Source organism: Anthonomus grandis, chromosome 12 (genome assembly GCF_022605725.1).
Source record: "Anthonomus grandis grandis chromosome 12, icAntGran1.3, whole genome shotgun sequence".
Lineage (NCBI taxonomy): Eukaryota > Metazoa > Arthropoda > Insecta > Coleoptera > Curculionidae > Anthonomus > Anthonomus grandis.
The window spans coordinates 27,268,517-27,287,509 of record NC_065557.1 but is presented as its reverse complement, the minus strand read 5'-3'; the positions used below and the strand labels follow the sequence as shown (position 1 = coordinate 27,287,509).

At 31.0% G+C, this 18,993-nt stretch overlaps 1 protein-coding gene across 3 annotated transcripts in view; it reads right to left on the bottom strand.

Moving 5' to 3' along the window:
- LOC126743308 (adenomatous polyposis coli protein-like) overlaps positions 1-18,993 on the bottom strand; it is a 178,148-nt gene that overhangs the window by 33,280 nt on the left and 125,875 nt on the right. For all 3 annotated transcript variants that reach the window (XM_050450337.1, XM_050450338.1, XM_050450339.1), the window contains 5 exons: positions 13,310-13,419; positions 10,726-10,884; positions 5,977-6,169; positions 5,103-5,430; positions 1,248-1,462 (listed from right to left, as the gene is read on the bottom strand). In XM_050450337.1, coding sequence (XP_050306294.1) covers positions 1,248-1,462; positions 5,103-5,430; positions 5,977-6,169; positions 10,726-10,884; positions 13,310-13,419 — 1,005 coding nt within the window. The remainder of the gene's footprint in view (positions 1-1,247; positions 1,463-5,102; positions 5,431-5,976; positions 6,170-10,725; positions 10,885-13,309; positions 13,420-18,993) is intronic.

The window sequence follows — 18,993 nt, the reverse complement described above, 5'->3', positions numbered from 1 at the left end:
GCGCTGTTATTTTAAAGCGCTATTATTTTTTTTCTTATTCTAATAGGGCTGTTAATACGCTTTTCGAAAGAGTTCAAATTATTAAATGGTTAAATGAAAGTAATAGGGCAGTACAATGTAGGGATTTGTTTTTAATGACATTTGAAAATAGACCGATTCCTTGCGAATAACCAATTTTAAATCTGGTTTCGAATTTTGACACATCCTTTTGTCTTCAAGATTGTCATAAATACCACTGAACTCCAGATACCAAGAACCTCCAAAATGGAAAGGATCCAGGAGTACGAAGTACCGAAAAAAATGCTTTGTAGTCCCCTAGAAGTGAATTCAACAACATCAAGTAGAAGTTTTGGGTAGGAACTGGGTATGGACCTTCTTTTCCATTACAAGGGAAACACAATCCTTCCATTGCTTGATGTTCTTGGGAAATGAGCTCAGAAGTTTTTAAATCCGTACTCATTACCTCAAAAGTTGAAAGTTTGGGTGAGTATTGAGCCATTTTTTATTGACGGTACTTTAAATGCCCAAAAATACCTTCCGTCGATGCAAAACGAATTTTTTCTGCCCTGATTTAAACCTGGGGTATGATAAAAGAATTCGTAACAAATATTTTTTGCTGACCATCTTATTAGTGGGACTGGCGATATTAAATAACTTCCTAGATCTTCAGATTTGTCTCCAGATGACTTTTATTTTTGAGATTTTAAGGCCTTACAAACACGATTTTACTAGGCGAACAAACTTAAAGGAGTTGCGAAAGAAAATTGTTTAATCTGCTAATTCCATATAATCAGAAACCCTTTTGGAACTACGAAATAGCTTTTATGATAGGTTACCTTATTGTTTAGCCAAAGGAGGTCTGTTTAAGCCTTTTATATAAAGAATTATTGTTTATTAAGTTTATTTTCAACAGCTTTTATGTTATTTTTATAGTGTTTAAATGATTCTACTTCTATCAGAGCTTATATTTTATTTTTATGGTGGAAATTCAATAAGATCCCCAACATGCCATATATGTTTGTTTATAGTAACGCTTAGGGTACAACGGACCCTAAGCGTTTACAATTAAGATAATTCAAAATAAAGATAACAATATACCTCAAATGTCAACTTGAAAAATTCATTTATTCTTGATAAAGACTGATAAAAATAGAAGACACAAAGAAAAGGTTTGTTTTTATTTCAGGTACTTAACAATCAATGAAAAAAATAAAAAATTGCAAATTTGTATTACTACATTGATTTACCTTGACGTATGGTTAGCTGAATTACTCAGCGCGCGTTTGACCAAAATATTGCTAGACATATTTTTTTTCCTGGATGCCATCTTCGGACTTTTCGGTGCGGCTTTGTCGAAACTTGTCATACTGTTGCTTAAAGACTGAGGCTGAGAAGGTAGCTTCATCGAATCCAAGTCAAGGGATTTGGCACTCTGTGACATGTCTGCTTCTTTTTGAAATGCCTATAGATAAAGCTACGTTTATTATGTTATAATTATGCACTAGACACTAGTTATATAATATTTATTCTTCTTCTACCTACGAGAACCTTTAATTTTGTCCCGCAATTTGTAGTAAGACATGATTATTATCTAAAACATAAAGGTTTTTTGCTCGAGGACTATGTTATTCATATTGCAGATGTGATAATGAAAAAATATATATGTTCGTTATTAAAATTAGTCTTGAGACTTGCTAAACATTAATATTAGTTAACGTACCCTATGAGTGAGGTAAATATTGAAAATGTGACTGTTTAATAATAATAAATGTACATTGCATTGATTTGTTTTAGGTCATTTTAAGAAAAAAATGTTTTTATGTCCGGAGAATTCGTTTCTGAGATGTAGGGCGTTGAAAATATAAACATTTTAAATAACATTTATAGATATCCATAAACTGAATTGTAAAGTAATTAGGAGTGGATTTACTAAAAACTTCACGTAATTGTATTCATTTATTGAAGAATCATAGAAAAATAATTATATAATATAAATATTTATTAAGAATATTTATTAATGAAAACAAAAAAAAGGATAATAGATAAAAGATAAAGTAAAAATATATAAAGAATGAGATAACTGCTGCTCAATCAGGATTAAGTTCAAATGTAAACACGTCTGACTTTTCATAGTGCAAAAACTATGGTATTAAGTTCACACAATCTGCATAGCACTACTCATTGCATAGGAGGGTCAAACTACTCAAATGATTTTCAGGGATAGTTAAACATAAATAGTTTTTAATTTTTTTTTTAAACATTTGACATGTCCAAAACGTTCTGCGCTACAATTGGTTCACGCTAATATATTGAATATACCATGTACCATTTCCAAATTTGGGAACTCAGTTAACTAATTTGTCCGCAAGAGTTTCAAGAGGTACGATGGCAAGTTATATTTCAAGTTTTGTTCAGTACTTTTTTTGTACAGTCATTTCATCTTCGAATATGAACTGAAGATCTGAATTACAAGTTTTCCTCGAATCTTTACTAAAAATTTTTTGTCTTTCTATATTAATTATTAATCTTTTTATATGTTGGGCATCTTTTTCTAATTCAAAATCGTCATTATCAAGAATGACATTAAAAATTCTCACCCGAAAATTAGTACTACCTGATAACTAAAATTTCCCCATCTCGTGATTCGTTAGCCTGTAACTTTATTTTCCTTCAGCTCAACACTTTCTTTTTATAAACTTCGAACACCGTTCGTGCATCACCACTTTAATCAGCACTCGTTAGTTGTTTATCACATCAGCTAGACTGATATCAACTTTCTGCAATATTTTATTAATACCGAAAATATTTATAAAATTCGATATTACTTCTAAAAAACTCAATCTTTCAGTTGAAAAAAGATATTGGGCCTCTGTTATAATGGTAAAGGTGGTTTTTTGCCTTATAACAATAAAAACAGTACATCTGAGGACTTCAAACCCAACTTAATATTTCTTTACTTTAATTTTTTTTACAATAATAAAAAGTTATACTGAGAATGTTTTAAATGTGAATGTTTAAAAATTCACCAAAAGCGCATATTACTTACATCATGTAGAGATTAAATTTTATGTCGATAGTTATTATAGTAAAAAGTTCTTATCGAGATGAAGTTAAAAAAAATCATAATGCTACTAAAAACTGACAATTAAAAAGAAGTTCAGCTGCTTTTAATGTTCTGGTATTGATTATTTGCGTTGTGATATATGAAACCATGTTTATTGTACAGAGGCCAGACACCTTTTCTTAATTTTTTAAAGTTCTTTATTAATATCAGATTCATTTATTGTTGCAGTACACTAAATCATCAACTTTTGAGCAAGTTTTATAACTTTTAACTAACTCTCCGAGCGACTACTTACGACACAATTTTCTGTATTTCTTAAAGTTACCGATAATCTATATCTCGAGAACATGGATAACTTTCCTTGGTTTTCATCATGAAGTCTAATTTTTTAGTATGGTAAAGAGACCTTAACAATTAAACAGTTTTTTTTTCTTATCCTACACACCATAACTTTTTAACATTTTTTCATCATGTACGCCAGTCTTTGTCTTTTGTCCAATTCATTTTTCAATGCTTGACGTAGATGACAATATATCTATGATAGAACATATGAACCAAATATCTAAAGTTTTAGAAAACGTTTAGGACAGACATTCATAGATTTTTTTCGTAAATATTTGCATGTCTTCAAGAAACACCATTAACCATATTATTTTGATATTTTGCAGCAGTGGCGTTTTTGTTAAATGGCATATTAATCGATAGAAATTTCAGAAAGTTGATTTTGTTGGAAATAATAAGAGCTAAGTAAAATATCACATATACATCCGGATAATTTGCCGACACAGCGCGTGTCACATATTTATTGATGCTTTTTAAGTTTCTGGACTTGAAGTATTATGGTCTGGTATCGTTTATAATGTATACTAGTTTAATTACTAAAATTATTAATTTAATTTATATAGTTATTAAACTCTTAATTATCAACTATTTACACTTTAAATTTTTTTCCAACTGGATCTTTGTAACCTAATTAAATATTTTTCTCACTTTCTCTCTAATTATGCTTAAATTCATTAGAAATTGTTGAACAGAATAGAAAAACATACAAAAAAGCAGCGTTCTGCTTAAGTGAATACTCTTGTATATATTTTGTTTACCCTGTCTTTTATTTTTTATTTCTTGAGGTCTGATTATAGTTTCCACATATATTTAGTTTATTTTCCCATTTGTGAGTAATTCTAATAAGATTTTGTCTACTTGTTTTCCTGCGGGTTTTCGTTGGGATTTTGGTTTTTCCATTCACTCCATTCTTTGTAAGGTTGTTATTGTAACTGCACGTGTCTTAAGAATTTGTGAAAATTTTATTTTATTTAGGGAATAAAAGCGATTCAATTACATTTGAAATTTAGGTATAGTCGTGATCTTGTTTACTTAGACATAATTTAGCCCGAAAGCAAATTTTATAACAACCTCCAGGGGTTTATTTAAGAAGCCCTACTGCGTCACATGCTCTTAGTGATACTTTTTTTTGGTAAAGGTAAAATCTAATTTTAAGAAAAAATTATTCTTTTTAGAGAATCTTTTTTTAATCCATAGTTTTAGTTTTCTTTTTGTATAACTCCTGTTTACAGGCTAAATAAGGATAAACCCCTGTTTACCCTGCAAACAGGAGTAAATACCGTTGTCTTGCTGCATCAGCTGCTTCCCCCATTTTACAATTGATTTGGACATACACATCATACACCTGTAGTGGCTGGAACTTACTACAAGAGGACTGGCAACTATTTGGTTACATAACAACGCCCTATATCGGCTTAAAATCAGCTAAGTACCTAGTTTTATGTCAGTGAAGTCTTACATTTTTCTGATCTTTTGTTGATTACAATTTTCCATTAAATACCCTCATTGTTTAGCTTTATTAAGTGAGCTTAAAATGCAAAAGCGTGTATGATTATACTCGCCACGGACTAAAATTAAGATTGCAATTGCATAAATTTGACAATTTTTATAAAGTTGTAATTTTAGGAGAATTTGGTGTAGTTTTACTTAAATTTTAAGTTATAAGTGAAAATTCATTGCTACTCTAGGAACTTACCGTAACTATTTTGTTAGCTTCAATAGCAATCAAAGTGCTTGCCGTCATGGTTGTCGTATTCATAGATGAAAAGTCATTGCTAACTCCTTCGCATTGATTAACATCTACTACACCATCAACAGCATCAATTTTGCTACTTTCATCATGTTCGCTATCAAAAGTAATCACATTCGGTAGGCTTCCTGACATTGTAGGAAAGGTTAGTTCATTAGGAGATGTATCATCATTCCATGTATTTTCGTCGGTATTCGATTTATCTTGTTTATCTATTTGGGAACTTTTTTCTTGTTTTAAATGGCTTGCCTGGCTTACCAATTCAGCAGTAAACCTGCAGAGAAAAAAAAATTTAGTTAATATTGGATAAGTTTTACTTTTGAAATACTAACGTAAAAAAAAAACATATTATGTAGTTTATTTAATTCTTGGCTCATTTATACTGAAGCAATTTAAAACATAATTTGAATATTGATTAATATTATTAAAATCTATAAAGAAATATATCCGGATTTAAAAACCTCACAAAGGAATCGTTGTAAATGGAGCGGCAATTATAATAATATTATTAATTACCTCCGAGACATGTATATTTTTGTAAATAATGTTTAAGTAAAGTGATGCTTTTATTTTGTTAGACAGTACATTATATTTAAAATATATACTACTGGCATAAATCATATTAATAATATTGTATTTTTTTTTTGTAAATGTAAAATGTCATCTAACATTTACAAAAAAAAACTTTAAGCTGGTTTGTAGAAAATAGCTCTTTGAAATTCGATCAAAAACTCTCAATTCGATTAAACTAAAAACATGACGTAAACAAAAAATCTGCTATATTATATGAAGACATACTGAAATTAATAAAAATAAAAACCTGTCAAGCGATTCAATCATCGCATCTGGATCAAGCATTCTATTATTCGCCAAATGTCCAGTTTCCTCGCAGCTCTTCGTGAAGACACCGTCCAGATTCGCGCAGTTGTCTGAATTCGAACAGGTATAATCGCTTTCGAAGCTGGCCTCCAAAAACTGACTGACGGATTTGCTAGATCCATTCTTCATTTGATCTAAAAGAAAATTTAGGAGACAATTTATCTTTAAATGTGTATCCAATTTAAAGGAAAACTTTTAAATCTGCATTTTTCGCTATGAGGATTTTATTTTTGGTTTTTTCCTATTATACAGGGTGATACACGCCAAAATATGGCGATTGAGCTTAACATGTCTTATACAAATGTTGCAGGTTTACCACATACAGAGTATTTAAAGTTGCAATTTTCATTTGAAATTTCTTAATAATTTTGTGATGTTAAGCAGTCTTGAAAATTGGCGACTTTATGTGTTTTGACATGAAAATTACGAACTTTGTGGTGAATTTAGCATTATTTATACAGGGCGTTAGTTACACCCTGTTACTTAGATAAATTACAACATATCTTTTTTGCCTAATGAGTTATGGCTAAAACGACTATCACGCATTTCACTGTTGGAATATTCATTATGACGTGGCATTTTCTTATTTTAGAATTTTTACTACAAATAATATACTCTTACTTAGTAACAGTAAAATTGTCATATAATTTCTTTACATGAAAAACTCATAAGTGCTGACACAAGCCTACTTGGAAAAAAGTCAATGTAATAACAGTGGCTTAGGATTTTTTACGCTGAATGTTTAAAATGCAAATAACTTAAAAACTGATAGAGTCACATGAAATAAATAATAGAACTTTTTTAATCCAAATTGAACTGCCTTTTAGATTTTCTAGTCGGTTTAGCTATAATTGATAGGCAAAAAAAAAGATATGTTGTAATTTAGCTAAGTAACAGGGCGTAAGTAACGCACTGAATAAAGAATGCTAAATTCACCACAAAATTCGTAATTTTTATATCAAAATAGATAAAGTCGCCAATTTTAAAGACTATACTACTTAAAATTACAAAATTATTATGAAATTTCAAATTAAAATTCCAACTTTAAATACCCTGTATCTCGTAAACCTGCAACATTTGTATAAGAGATGTTAAGGCCAATCGCCATATTTTGGTGTGTAGTATCTCCAGATCTTCTAGTATCTCCAGAGATTGCCCATTCTTAATGAATCACCCTGTATAAAAATAGCTACCCTAATAGAGTAGGTATATAATTTAACATTCTTTTACTTCAAATTTAACATTTTTCGAATTAAAAAACAATAACACGAATCATTAAAAAAATACCTATTACGGCCCTAACCTTTACCTAATGGGGTAAAAATTATACATTATATTAATATTGCGAATAGAAATAATTCCTTATGATCATTTTTTTTGCGATAATTCAAATTACAAAATAAATTTTTAAGATTTGACAAAAATTAAAGCAGTCACGGCATACTTCGTTTTTTCTAATTTAATAGTTTAATCGGGTTTGATAATGGTCCCCTTTCGTTTACCAGCGGTTTTCTCGAAAACGGTTAATTTTATCAAAAAAATGCAAGGGACACAAACTTAAGACTTTTTCCTGGCTATCGAGATAATGTCGCTAGAATTTTAAATTTCTTATTGCAAACATAAGATACAGGCCGTCAGAAGCGTAAGCTCGCCTGAATCCTCTCCTAAAATTTGCTTTACACTAATTTTCGGACGCGAAATGAGAACAGTACTCAAAAAATAGGGACTTGCAACAAATTTTCAAGACATTAGACATATAAATGTAGTAACGGTTCTAAATAAACGATTTTATTCAAGCAATTTGCGCGTGCTGTAGCTCTGAGGAGGTGCATTTTAGAACATATGTTTATAGGGAAAAAAAGTCTTATTTTCACTCCAACAAAACCCTCTTAAAATATTTGCACCAAATTTTGTAACACCCTGTATAAGAACTTAAATAGTACTTTGAAATATACCTCACGGCAGGATTTTCGGCGAATTTGCATATCGGACATCTGGCTAATAGATAACGAAACTGCACTGGCAAAATGCGTCCTAGATTGGTAGAGGGCGAAACTTATGCAGGACTGGATAGGTGAAAAAACATACTATTCCAGTATGAAAACTCGTTTTTATGACCGCTTATGTAGTAGCATTTTTTCGATAGAAATTAGAAAAGAATGTGTTTTTTTCAGTGTTGAGCAATGGATCAATGTGAAATTTCTTGTTAAGTTACATAAACAATCTTACTAATACCAAAATTATTTTTACGTGTTTTATTGAGGAACTAAGTATAAGACCGCTCCAATATACGTCCAAAAACTAAACATCAGACAGAGTATGGTAAAAAGCGAATCGTTATTTTCGCAAAAATATGTAGGAATTAATGGGAAAGAATAAGACATCTGTTTTATGTACTTAAATATACAGTGCATCCGTAAGGTAGCGGATAAATTCAATAAAAATGAAATGGACCGTCTCTAAAAAAAATGCCCGAACCCGTCGATTTCAATATTAGGTTTAGGGTTTTTTTCAGGGTGACTCAAAAAAAGATATGACGTCATCAATACGTTTTTTAAAAATCGTAACCACTGTTTTTTAATACAGAATCAGAAAGAACATTTCTTTACAAAGGATATGGTACAAATGAATAGTGGTTACATAAGCAATTTTGAACGAAAAATGATGATAAAATATAAAATTACTAATAATATCTAAATTAAATGTTGGTATTTTGGTTGTTGTTGTCGTTGTTGTTATCAATGTCAAAAAGTGAATGTATTTTGGTGCAACTATTATATAGTGAAGTATTTTTACATTTGCAAGTGGTGTTTATTCTTTTTGAGGCGAAAGCAGTGTCATCCTGCGTTTTATTAGCAACGACACTTTATTACCTACTGTTATTGTATAAAATAAGAGAAAATGAACTGAATGAATGTAAAAGAATCGAAATCTTGTGCATGATTGGTTTCGAAGATATGTCGCGTACTCAAAAGGAGGTGGTTTAGTTGTTTAATGCAACTCATCCTGATCGGTCACCTATTAGCCAAAGCATGGTAAGCAGAGTTGAAGCAAAGTTTCGTGAACTCGGGCATGTTCGGGATACTCAAAAAGCTGGTCGGGGTTCAATAACTGAAGATGAGCTTAATGTTCTGTTAACGGTCCAAGATAATTCCAAAGCCACAATCACAGGCACGGCTCGCCAAAATGAATTTTGTGAGCAAATGCAGCAATTATGTAATGCTAACAGTAATTTTGTACAACGGATATTTTCTGACGAAGCAACGTTTACTCGAAATGGACATGTGAACAGACTGAATTGTCGATACTAAATAACCGAAAAGCCTCATTGGTTCAAAGAATATCATACACAACACCCTCAAAAAGTGAATGTGTGGTGCGGTATAGTGGAAGCAAGAGTTTTAGGACCTTACTTTTTTGACGACATTCTCACTGGTGAGAGGTATTTGAATTTTCTTCAAAATGATCTTATTCCCGCTTTGATAACTTTGTACCCGGATTTGGAAGAACCCGACATGCACCAACGTGATCTTTTTTTTTAGCAAGATTAAGCCCCGCCACACTATACTTTACTCGTTCGTAATTATCTAGATGGGGTTTTTCCAAATCGTTCATTGAATAGCCACCTAGATCGCCAGATTTAACTCCCCTCGATTACTTTTTATAGGGATACTTAAAAAGTAAAGTGTATGTCACTAAACCAGCGAGTTTAAAAATAACAAATACGCCAGGAAATTAAAAATATTACTCCAGATGTCATTGACAACGTTCAAAAAGAATTTTTAAATCGCTGGTTATTGTCTGGTTGTTAACGATGCTCAATTCGAACATTTAATTCAGGTAGATTATTATTAATAGATTATTTCTTTAATTTTACATTTTATCATCATTTTCGTTCACCCCTATTCATTTGTACTATATCCTTTGTAAAAAAATGCGTTCTTTCTGATAATGCATTAAAAAATGGTGGTTTCCGTGTAAAAAACATATTAATGACGTTATATCTTTTTTGAGTCACCCTGTATGTTTAATTTCCACGTAGAAAAACCCTAAACCCAATATTAAAATCGACGGGTTCGGGAATTTTTTTCAGAAACTGTTTATTTTTTATTGAATTCATCCGCTAATTTACGGATGCACTGTATAAAGTTGGGGCTTGCATTATTATTACTTATAAAATGTATGAAAGTATGTGTGGTGTCGCACTTTTAGTATTAAATACCCCGTGTTTTCTTCTTTTTTCTTAATTCAGTTAGGATAAAGAATTTACAAGATGTCCTCCGAAAAATTGCTCACTGTTCGCCACTGCCAATGTTAAGCCTACACTATACCGTCTACGTAGAACATTTATTTTATTAAAAAAATTCTAGCTGTCTAACGTTCTTCGTATGTCGTTATCAAAAAGTGAAAAAAATCACCTAACCCGACTCGTCATAAGCCGCGTAATTTTCGTCGGGATTTGAATATCTGAACGCCCATTTGGTGTATTCGATTTAGTTACAAGAAATGAGAGATTTTTGTACTTAATTTTCTAATTATTGCACCAATGGAGGCTAGCATCGTTTGTGGTTCGTTAGCATTCTGCTCTTAGCTCAAAACGATTTTATTTAGGATAAGTTTTTGCGCTTGATTGTAGAAGTAATTTATAGTATCATGCAAGGTTATTTAAAAAGAGGAAAAATAGTGGTACCTGTCAATAAGTTCTCGTCGGAAAGCGAGAATCTGTCCGGTAACGAATCTGCTACCAGAGAGGTCCCTATTCTCGCGTCCGCGTGGCTCTCCGCCATGGTCTCCGCTACTGACACGAAGCTGACGTTCTTTTCGATGTCGCTCCAATTTGGTGCGGGACCTAGCAAAATATAAACAATATTTTAAATCACATTTAATACTAGTTAAAATTTTAAAATAATAACATATATTAATCACTAGAAGGTTATATTATCCATATATCTATAAAACCCGGGTGGCATAAATTGGTTTTTATTTATCGGCCAAGTAAAAGACGATTTTAATAATATTTTTCTACGACTGCTATGTCAAACGTTAAAAAAACGCTCACCAAATTTAACGTAAAAGTAACGTTTTTCACACGCCGTGCCTAAATTTTGTAGTGCGCAGTCTTTGCGCACGTTTACCTTAAAGGTGAAATTCCTGATAATAATTGGTATCTAAGGTTGTCGCCGCGTAAACCAGAGACAACAACATTATCTCTGGCTTAACATATTTATCAGTGTCATATTGTTTAAAAAGTAATTTAACTTAAATATGAGATTTGCCCTATTTTTTTCCTTAATCTTTAACTGATGGAGCACACAATTGAATCCACTGATTATTCCGAATTGTCGCAGCATGCTGCAAATAAGCGATATATTTGCAGCATGCTGCGAGCCTATTATCTAAAATATCTCGAGAACGTTACGAAACTGCATGTAACAAGCTAAAAATGTCCATTGAAAACAAAATGCAAGTGTCCAATAAAAAGAGAGTTTGTGGAACCATCGTCGTCCAACATTTCCTCGAAAATCCCTTTGCAGCCTTGGCCCAGGCTGCATAGGAATGACCCAGCGACCCAATCATATTCGTCCGAATATTCTCTAAATATTACAGAAAATTATGAAAATATAAGGGATATTCCGATAGTTAATTTTAAAAACTATCTCAATGTTATCATTAATTATAACCTTAATAAATCATAAAATTTTATTGTTATTTTAAAAATGTAGAAAATAAAAATGTTGCTCACCTGTTATTGTCACTAAATATTATTCTTGGAAATTTAAATACTTTTACAAAGAATGTTAATTATTCTTTTGTGATACGCAGTCATAGAAAAAGTAGAGTGTGCAACACGTTTGAAATCGGCTCTTTGCACACTAGTGTGATTTACGGTACTCATCTACGGCTCGTGGAAATATGGTATTTCTTTTCTAATGAACTTAAAACGGTTGACCGAGACTTCGCCGTAAAACTAATAGATTTTGCAAAAATTATAGTTTATAGTGACCAAAGTAATAACATTAAATTATTAAAGTGCAATCTTATTGCTCTTATCAAAAGATGGAAAAAAATCTAATAACTCTATAGTGCTTCCTCAGGCTCTAAGATAAAGTTTCCATGAACCATATACGTTTTACAAAAAAAATCAATTTAAGAAGGCGAAATTTACTATAATTATCTATTAAGTTATTATAAATCATATTAAAAAAATGGAAATGAAAATCTTTGATTAGATTATTAAATGACATATGGTGCTCTAGATTTGCTCTCAGTTCAATAAGTAAGCCATGGAACAGTGTTGAATCAATAAGAATCAGACTGAATGGCAGTTTAGTTGACTTCCTTGAAAAGGAATCACCAATTTTCTTTTGCGCCTTTTATACATCTCCCTCTCTTCTCTATTAATTTACGTTTAAGTGCATTGACGTGATGTTTGTGGTATTTATATGGCTCATCTATTTTGATATGTTAAAAATAGAAACTAGTATCCTCTATGAAGCTGCCGTAAGTAACTATACTCAGAACTAGATCAATTTAGTTGTCATTAGATGATACGCTTTTCTTACTTACAGGATAGGTGTAATTTTAATAAAAATCATGAAAATTAATTAAAATTCTCACTTAACTCTAACATAAATATAGCTGTTGCGATTTTTTAATTAATTACTGCGAAACAAAAAATGCAAAACTTGTAACAGGATATGTTAAAGGCTAATAAGCGGAAAATCATTAACTGTAACAAAAATATAATAATAATAATAATAATAATAATAATATAAATAATAATAATAATAACGGCAATAATAATAATAACATTTTATTGAACTCGGCGAAGGGCAGCCAAGACAGAGACATGGTATAAACAATCCTAATTAGTAACAATTATTATGATAATGAGAAATTCACAAAATTCAATCTAAATAGAATAAAAAGTTCAAAACCCTGGTATAGAACTATACTTACCCAACATAAGCCCTTTTATATTTTTCTTAAAAAAAAATATAAATGCAAAAAGTTAATAATTTATGTGAATTGTATTTCTTGGGCGGTTGATGGTTATTTTCAAAATAAACTATTACTGAATTTTGAATTTGCATATATCTCTTATTCTTAATAGGAAATTGTAAAAAAAAATAACGAAATTATAAGTTAATATGCCCTACTAACGTCAGGCAGAAGAATGACTGTACATATATTTTATTGAAATTAGGCTTGTAAACGCAAACAAACCCTTTGCGTACCTATACATATACATATATGGTTTGGAAAATTCTTACCGTTTTCTACGCCTGCCGCCGTGGTTGATATTTCGGGACGTTGCTGGCTTACTTGTGGTTGGATTACCACTATGCTCCGGGCAACAGGCGCAACATGCACGTTTTTTGACCTACAAAAAATAATAAATTTAAATTATATCGTTGAAACAAAAGAAACATCGAAAAACAAAACGTGGCTTCGAAAACCTATTTATGGTAACAATCCCAGTATACATGGTGATTCATAAGGAAATATAAGTATTTCAGGTACGTGTACAGGACTCAAAAATAAACATAAAAGTCTATATATAAGTATGGGTCCGCAAGACCTTCGTTTCCGAAATACAGGAAAAGTTTTCGCTTCTGCTGGAGCGTCTAAGATATTTCAAAGTTTGGAAATTGTATCTGAAAGAGAAGCGGGACCTGCCGTTAAATTAGACGAGGCTATTCTCAGTGCCGTCGAAAATTATCCAAGCATAAGCACTAGATGGATTGCAGATACTTATTAAGTTACGCAATCGTCTATTCGGAGAAATCTTCCCATCAAATGTGTATACTCTTTTCATTTACAATGAGTTTGCAGGAGGATGATTTTAAGTTGAGAAAGCAACTCTGTAATTGGATTAATAAAAATCGAATGAAGATGATGCATAGTTAACGGTATATATAATATTCATAATGAACACCGGTGGTTTTATGAAAACCGTTACGTTACGGTAGAACATAATTTTCAACATAAATTTAGCATTAATGTGTGGTATGGAATGTTAAATGGTCATTTAATTGGTTCATTTATAATCGACAGTGGCCTTACAGTAGAAAAATATTTATTATAAACTATATATACTATAAAATATTTAGACTTTCTTGAAAATCACATGGGAAAATTATTAGAAAATTTCCTCCTTAATGCAAGACGAAATATTTATTTGCAGAATTTTAACGCCCCTGCATACTACGGTTTAAAGGTAATAGATTTTTAAATCCAAAATTTTCCAAACCTATACGATGGATTGGTCGGGATGGTCCATATAATAATATAATCCTTTGGATTATTGCCTTTAGGGGTAGTCTAAATCACTGGTATATTCCACTAAAGTAAATACAAGAGAAGCATTACTGGATTAGATAAGAAATGCAGCACAAACTCTAATAAATCCTCCCGAATCTATTCACAGATTAACCCAAGCTATTCACCACAGAGAAAAACGTTTTGTTGAGCATAATTTAAGAACAATAATTTTATTGAAAATTTAAATACTTTTTGTGATATAAATATATAGTTATACATTTTGTTTAATTTTCTTTAATAAAATCAGATGCGTCGTATTTTTTTTTAAATCCAAATAACTCGAAAACGGTTGCTCATAATACGAACTTTTTAACAATATATATTTTTAACGTAGAAACAAAAAAAAATTGTATAGATTTTTATGTTGATTTTTGGCCCTGATTCAATACTCCGTTTAGAAATGCCAGAGCGCTTACAATAATTTGGCGTGACGTCATCTTATGTAACTAATTGAATCACATAGTAGCCGATAGACGCGTGACAGTCGACGACAGGTTGTTTATCTTCCCGCGCTTACTGCCGGTTCCGTTCACATTTCTTAATTTTTACACATTAAAATCTTTAATAAACTAATCTGAATATGCCGTGTAAGTGTTGTGCACCTGGATGTCGGGGAAATTACTCTAAAACCGGACCTAAAGCTCCTGTTTAGTTTTCCAAAGGAGAGTGATTTGCAAAACAAATGGTTACGAGTAATTTCGCGAAACGATTTAGTGCCTAGTAAATACTCTAAAGTGTGTGAATTACATTTTCATTTTATTTTGTACAGTTAGTGATAATAATGCAGTAAATAATAAGGCAATGAGTAATTTTTTATGCTTTAATGAACTCAGCATAGTTTACCCACATCCTATTCATCTAGCAAGACCCTTATTTTCTGTTCTTGACACAGTTCATTTATTAAAATGTATTTTTAATAACTGGCTTAATTCGAAACATGATCAAACATTTTCTTCTCCTGATTTTGAGACTGGCCAAGAAAAATGTGCTGCTTTTTCCATCATAAAAAGACTGCATGAATTGGAACAAGACACATTATTAAAACATGGCTATTCACTTAGCTTGAAAGCTTTATATCCATCATCTATAGAAAAACAAAATGTTAAATTAGCACTTAATAATTTTTAATCCTTTTGTTGTCGAGGCTCTGAAGAACTTTGTTAGTAATATGTCTTCTTCACAAGATACATCAGATTTTATTGGCATTATATGGAAATGGTGAAAAATCGTAAATGAAAAAACTCCCTTTAAGGGAAAACATTTATTTGATAAGTACCAAGAACCTTTCACCAAAATGATCCTAATTTTTTTTTACAATAAATGCAAGATTTGCTACACACATACATCAAATTTTCCAAATACCCTAAGTCAACAAACACACACACCATTAAGTCATACTATCCATGGATTTCTTCAAGTTGCCAAATGGTTCACTGAGTTAGATATAGATTATATTATTAGGTAAATTTCAAACACATACATTTAAAGGGGGTTTTGGAGAATATAGGTAATTAGCTGGTGGGCATTACCCTATCTCTATTTGTCAGCTATATGAATCAGAGAAGAGGCTTAGAATTCAATCTATATTATCACTAGAATCTAAGCATTATGGAAATATTGACATTAATAATTTTTTTGAGCCTGATTGTGAGACTCAGAGTGATTTTCAGTCAGTAGATACTCATTTAAGTTATTCTGACAAGATTCATAGTGTGTAATCGTAATTAAAGACTCAGATACTGAAACTATAAAACCTGAGTTGCTAGTTATAACTTATTTGAGTGGATATTGCTGCTATATCACTTTAAAAAACATACGTGCGATTTTTGTAAAGAAAATCTTACCTTTAACCAACCTTGTATTGTAGAAGATTTTTATAATTTAATTAAATCTTTACGTCGTGGCGCTCTTTTTCATCGTGATCAAGTACTAGATATAGTGATTGTATCATACATTATATTTAAAAACCTAATAAATAAATTTGAAGAAATATTTCTGGACATCTACAATAAAAAATATTCTTAGCCAATTATATCTTTGCAAAATAATCTTTGCCAATAGCTTTTTAATTATCTTATTAAATATAAACATTAAAACCCTTTTGAGGAATGCAAAAACCATACAATAACTTCAAATAATTTTCTTAGTAGCATTGTTAACACATTTCTTAAAAATTATTGCTCTAAACACCAATAAAACTTCTGATGATTGCTAAATGCCTAGGCCTACATATGATGACGTCAGGCGTTAAGCACTCCGGCCTGTTTAAATGGAAAAAACGAAAAAAGTAACAAGTATACATAAAGTATTTATATTCTAGAAAACTAGACTATACTTTGGATTGATTTGAAAACAAAAGTCTATAATATCCTATACACATTTAACGAAATATTGGTTTATAAGTATTAAAGAACTTAACGGCATTCATTATAAGTAAAAGATCACTTGAACAGAGCCGTGGAGTCAAGATATTGTATCTAATATTTCGAGTGTGAACCTGGTTTCTTGGTATTAACTTTTCAAAAAGATATTCAGGACTTTGACTAACATATAATCGATAAAGAAAAGTAGAAGTGAAGAATTTGAATAGGAAAGGTAGCGTTGACCACCTGAACTGAAATATATAGTCTGATACATGATCAAACATTCCGAGGTTAAAAATAAATCTAGGTTCTCCGATCAGTAAGTATTCTGCACGCGGGAACGATTTGTTTGGTTTAAGCAAGGATAATAGACTATAAGGCAGTAATTTAAAATGTGTTTATTGGCATAAAGCATACGCATAAATAACACCTCTGCAGAAGAGTATTAACATGTTCCTTAAACTTTAAGAAAGATCCATTTTCAGTCCCAGAACCTTCACAGTATCGGAGAACAAAATAGTTTCATTATTCAATTGAATGTGAACAGTTTCCATTATATTTTTATGTGATCCTCGGTAAAACAATACATTTTTGTTTTATTAGGATTAATGACAAGGTTATGAAAATTGATTTATTAGGTCCAACTCAGTATTAATAGTATCACCCACGTTATCAAAATTACCAGAGTCAAAATAACGTATGTATTGAGTGTCTATAGCACACTGATGTATTTCAGAATCTTCAACAAGACCTGGTAAATCTGAACTATATATAAGGAATAATAATGGGCCTAGAATCGACCCTTGTGGGACGCCAGAAATAATATTTTTCAAATCAGAATATTCATTATTCACCCTCACTTTTTGGCTTCTACGCCACAAGTAAGTTAAAAGTACAAGTAAGTAAGTTTAAAAAAGGACAAAACATCACTACAGCCATAACATTTCAGTTTCGCTACAAGCAAATCATGATCGATGACATCAAATGTTTTCAAGAAATCAAGAGCTATCATAATGACTGAAATCTTTTTGTCAAGAGCTCGTATGATATTATCGGTAACGTTTAGAATTGAACTAGCTGTACTACGATGTTTCCTAAAGCCAGACTGATGGGAAGGGAGGATATTATTTGACATTAAAAATGATGACAGCTGCATATAGACTATTCTTTCCAGAACCTTGGAAATTTCGGGAAGCAAACTTTGATCGGGCCCTGGGAAAAAATCCTATCTCCAAACAACAATTTATAATAGGAGTGACAAGTATAACATACGCCGAGTTATGTTATCCACACCAGAGGCATTGGACCTAATATTTTTTATAGTTTTTTCGACAGTATTTTGGTCTACTAAAGAAAAATTAAAATTATCTTCGGTAAATTTATTACTGGAGTAGAAGTTAATTTTGTTTAAACATTTATCAGATTTATTAAAGATGCTTACAAAAAAATAATTTATTTGAATTGGATCAGTTATATTAGACGGCAGCTCGTTATCATTCTTGGCTGTTTTAATATTTAAAGTTTCTAGACCTTTCTAAAGTATTTTACAAGTTCTATCATTTTCCAAGCTTGTAAGATATGCAGCTTTTTCACGTTTTATTGATGCCAATGCAAAATTACGACACTCCGTGTAATGTCAATATAACAATAATGGTTATTGTTTAGAATTTGTGTATGTGTTATGTGTATTTGTATAAGTAACTCAAGTCTGATGATGGCAAGAACACTTGCCGAAATGCATCATTCCTGAAATTAGAGGATTAGCATTTTATTTGTGGAGAAAAGACTTCCCCTACTAACTTTTCAATATTTCTCAAGTTTATAAAATTGTTGATTTGTTGTATTTTTTTTACACTTAAAATCATTTAAGTTAATTTAGTACCAAATTAATCTAGACAGGTCTTTTTTATTTACGGCACAGATTTAATTTTTTAAGTATAATTGATTTTTGTATATTATTACTTACTCGATTAGATACTTTTAGATAATTTTCACAAGAACGGTGATATTTAGCGATTTTTACTGAGAGCACCTTTTTTATATATAAGAAATACATAAGAACATCATAATCTGGTTAAAATAATTTTTGTTTAATAGGTTAAAAAGGATAAACGTACTAACAACAATTTATAACTCAAAATTTGTTGTGGCAGCTTAAATAGTTGAAGCTATAAAACGAAAACTATATTTTTTAAAGGTTATGTTCAAAGAGATCGAGCTCCCCGAGGAAGCATTTTCGGAGCCATGTTCATATGAATTTCCCTTTTTTT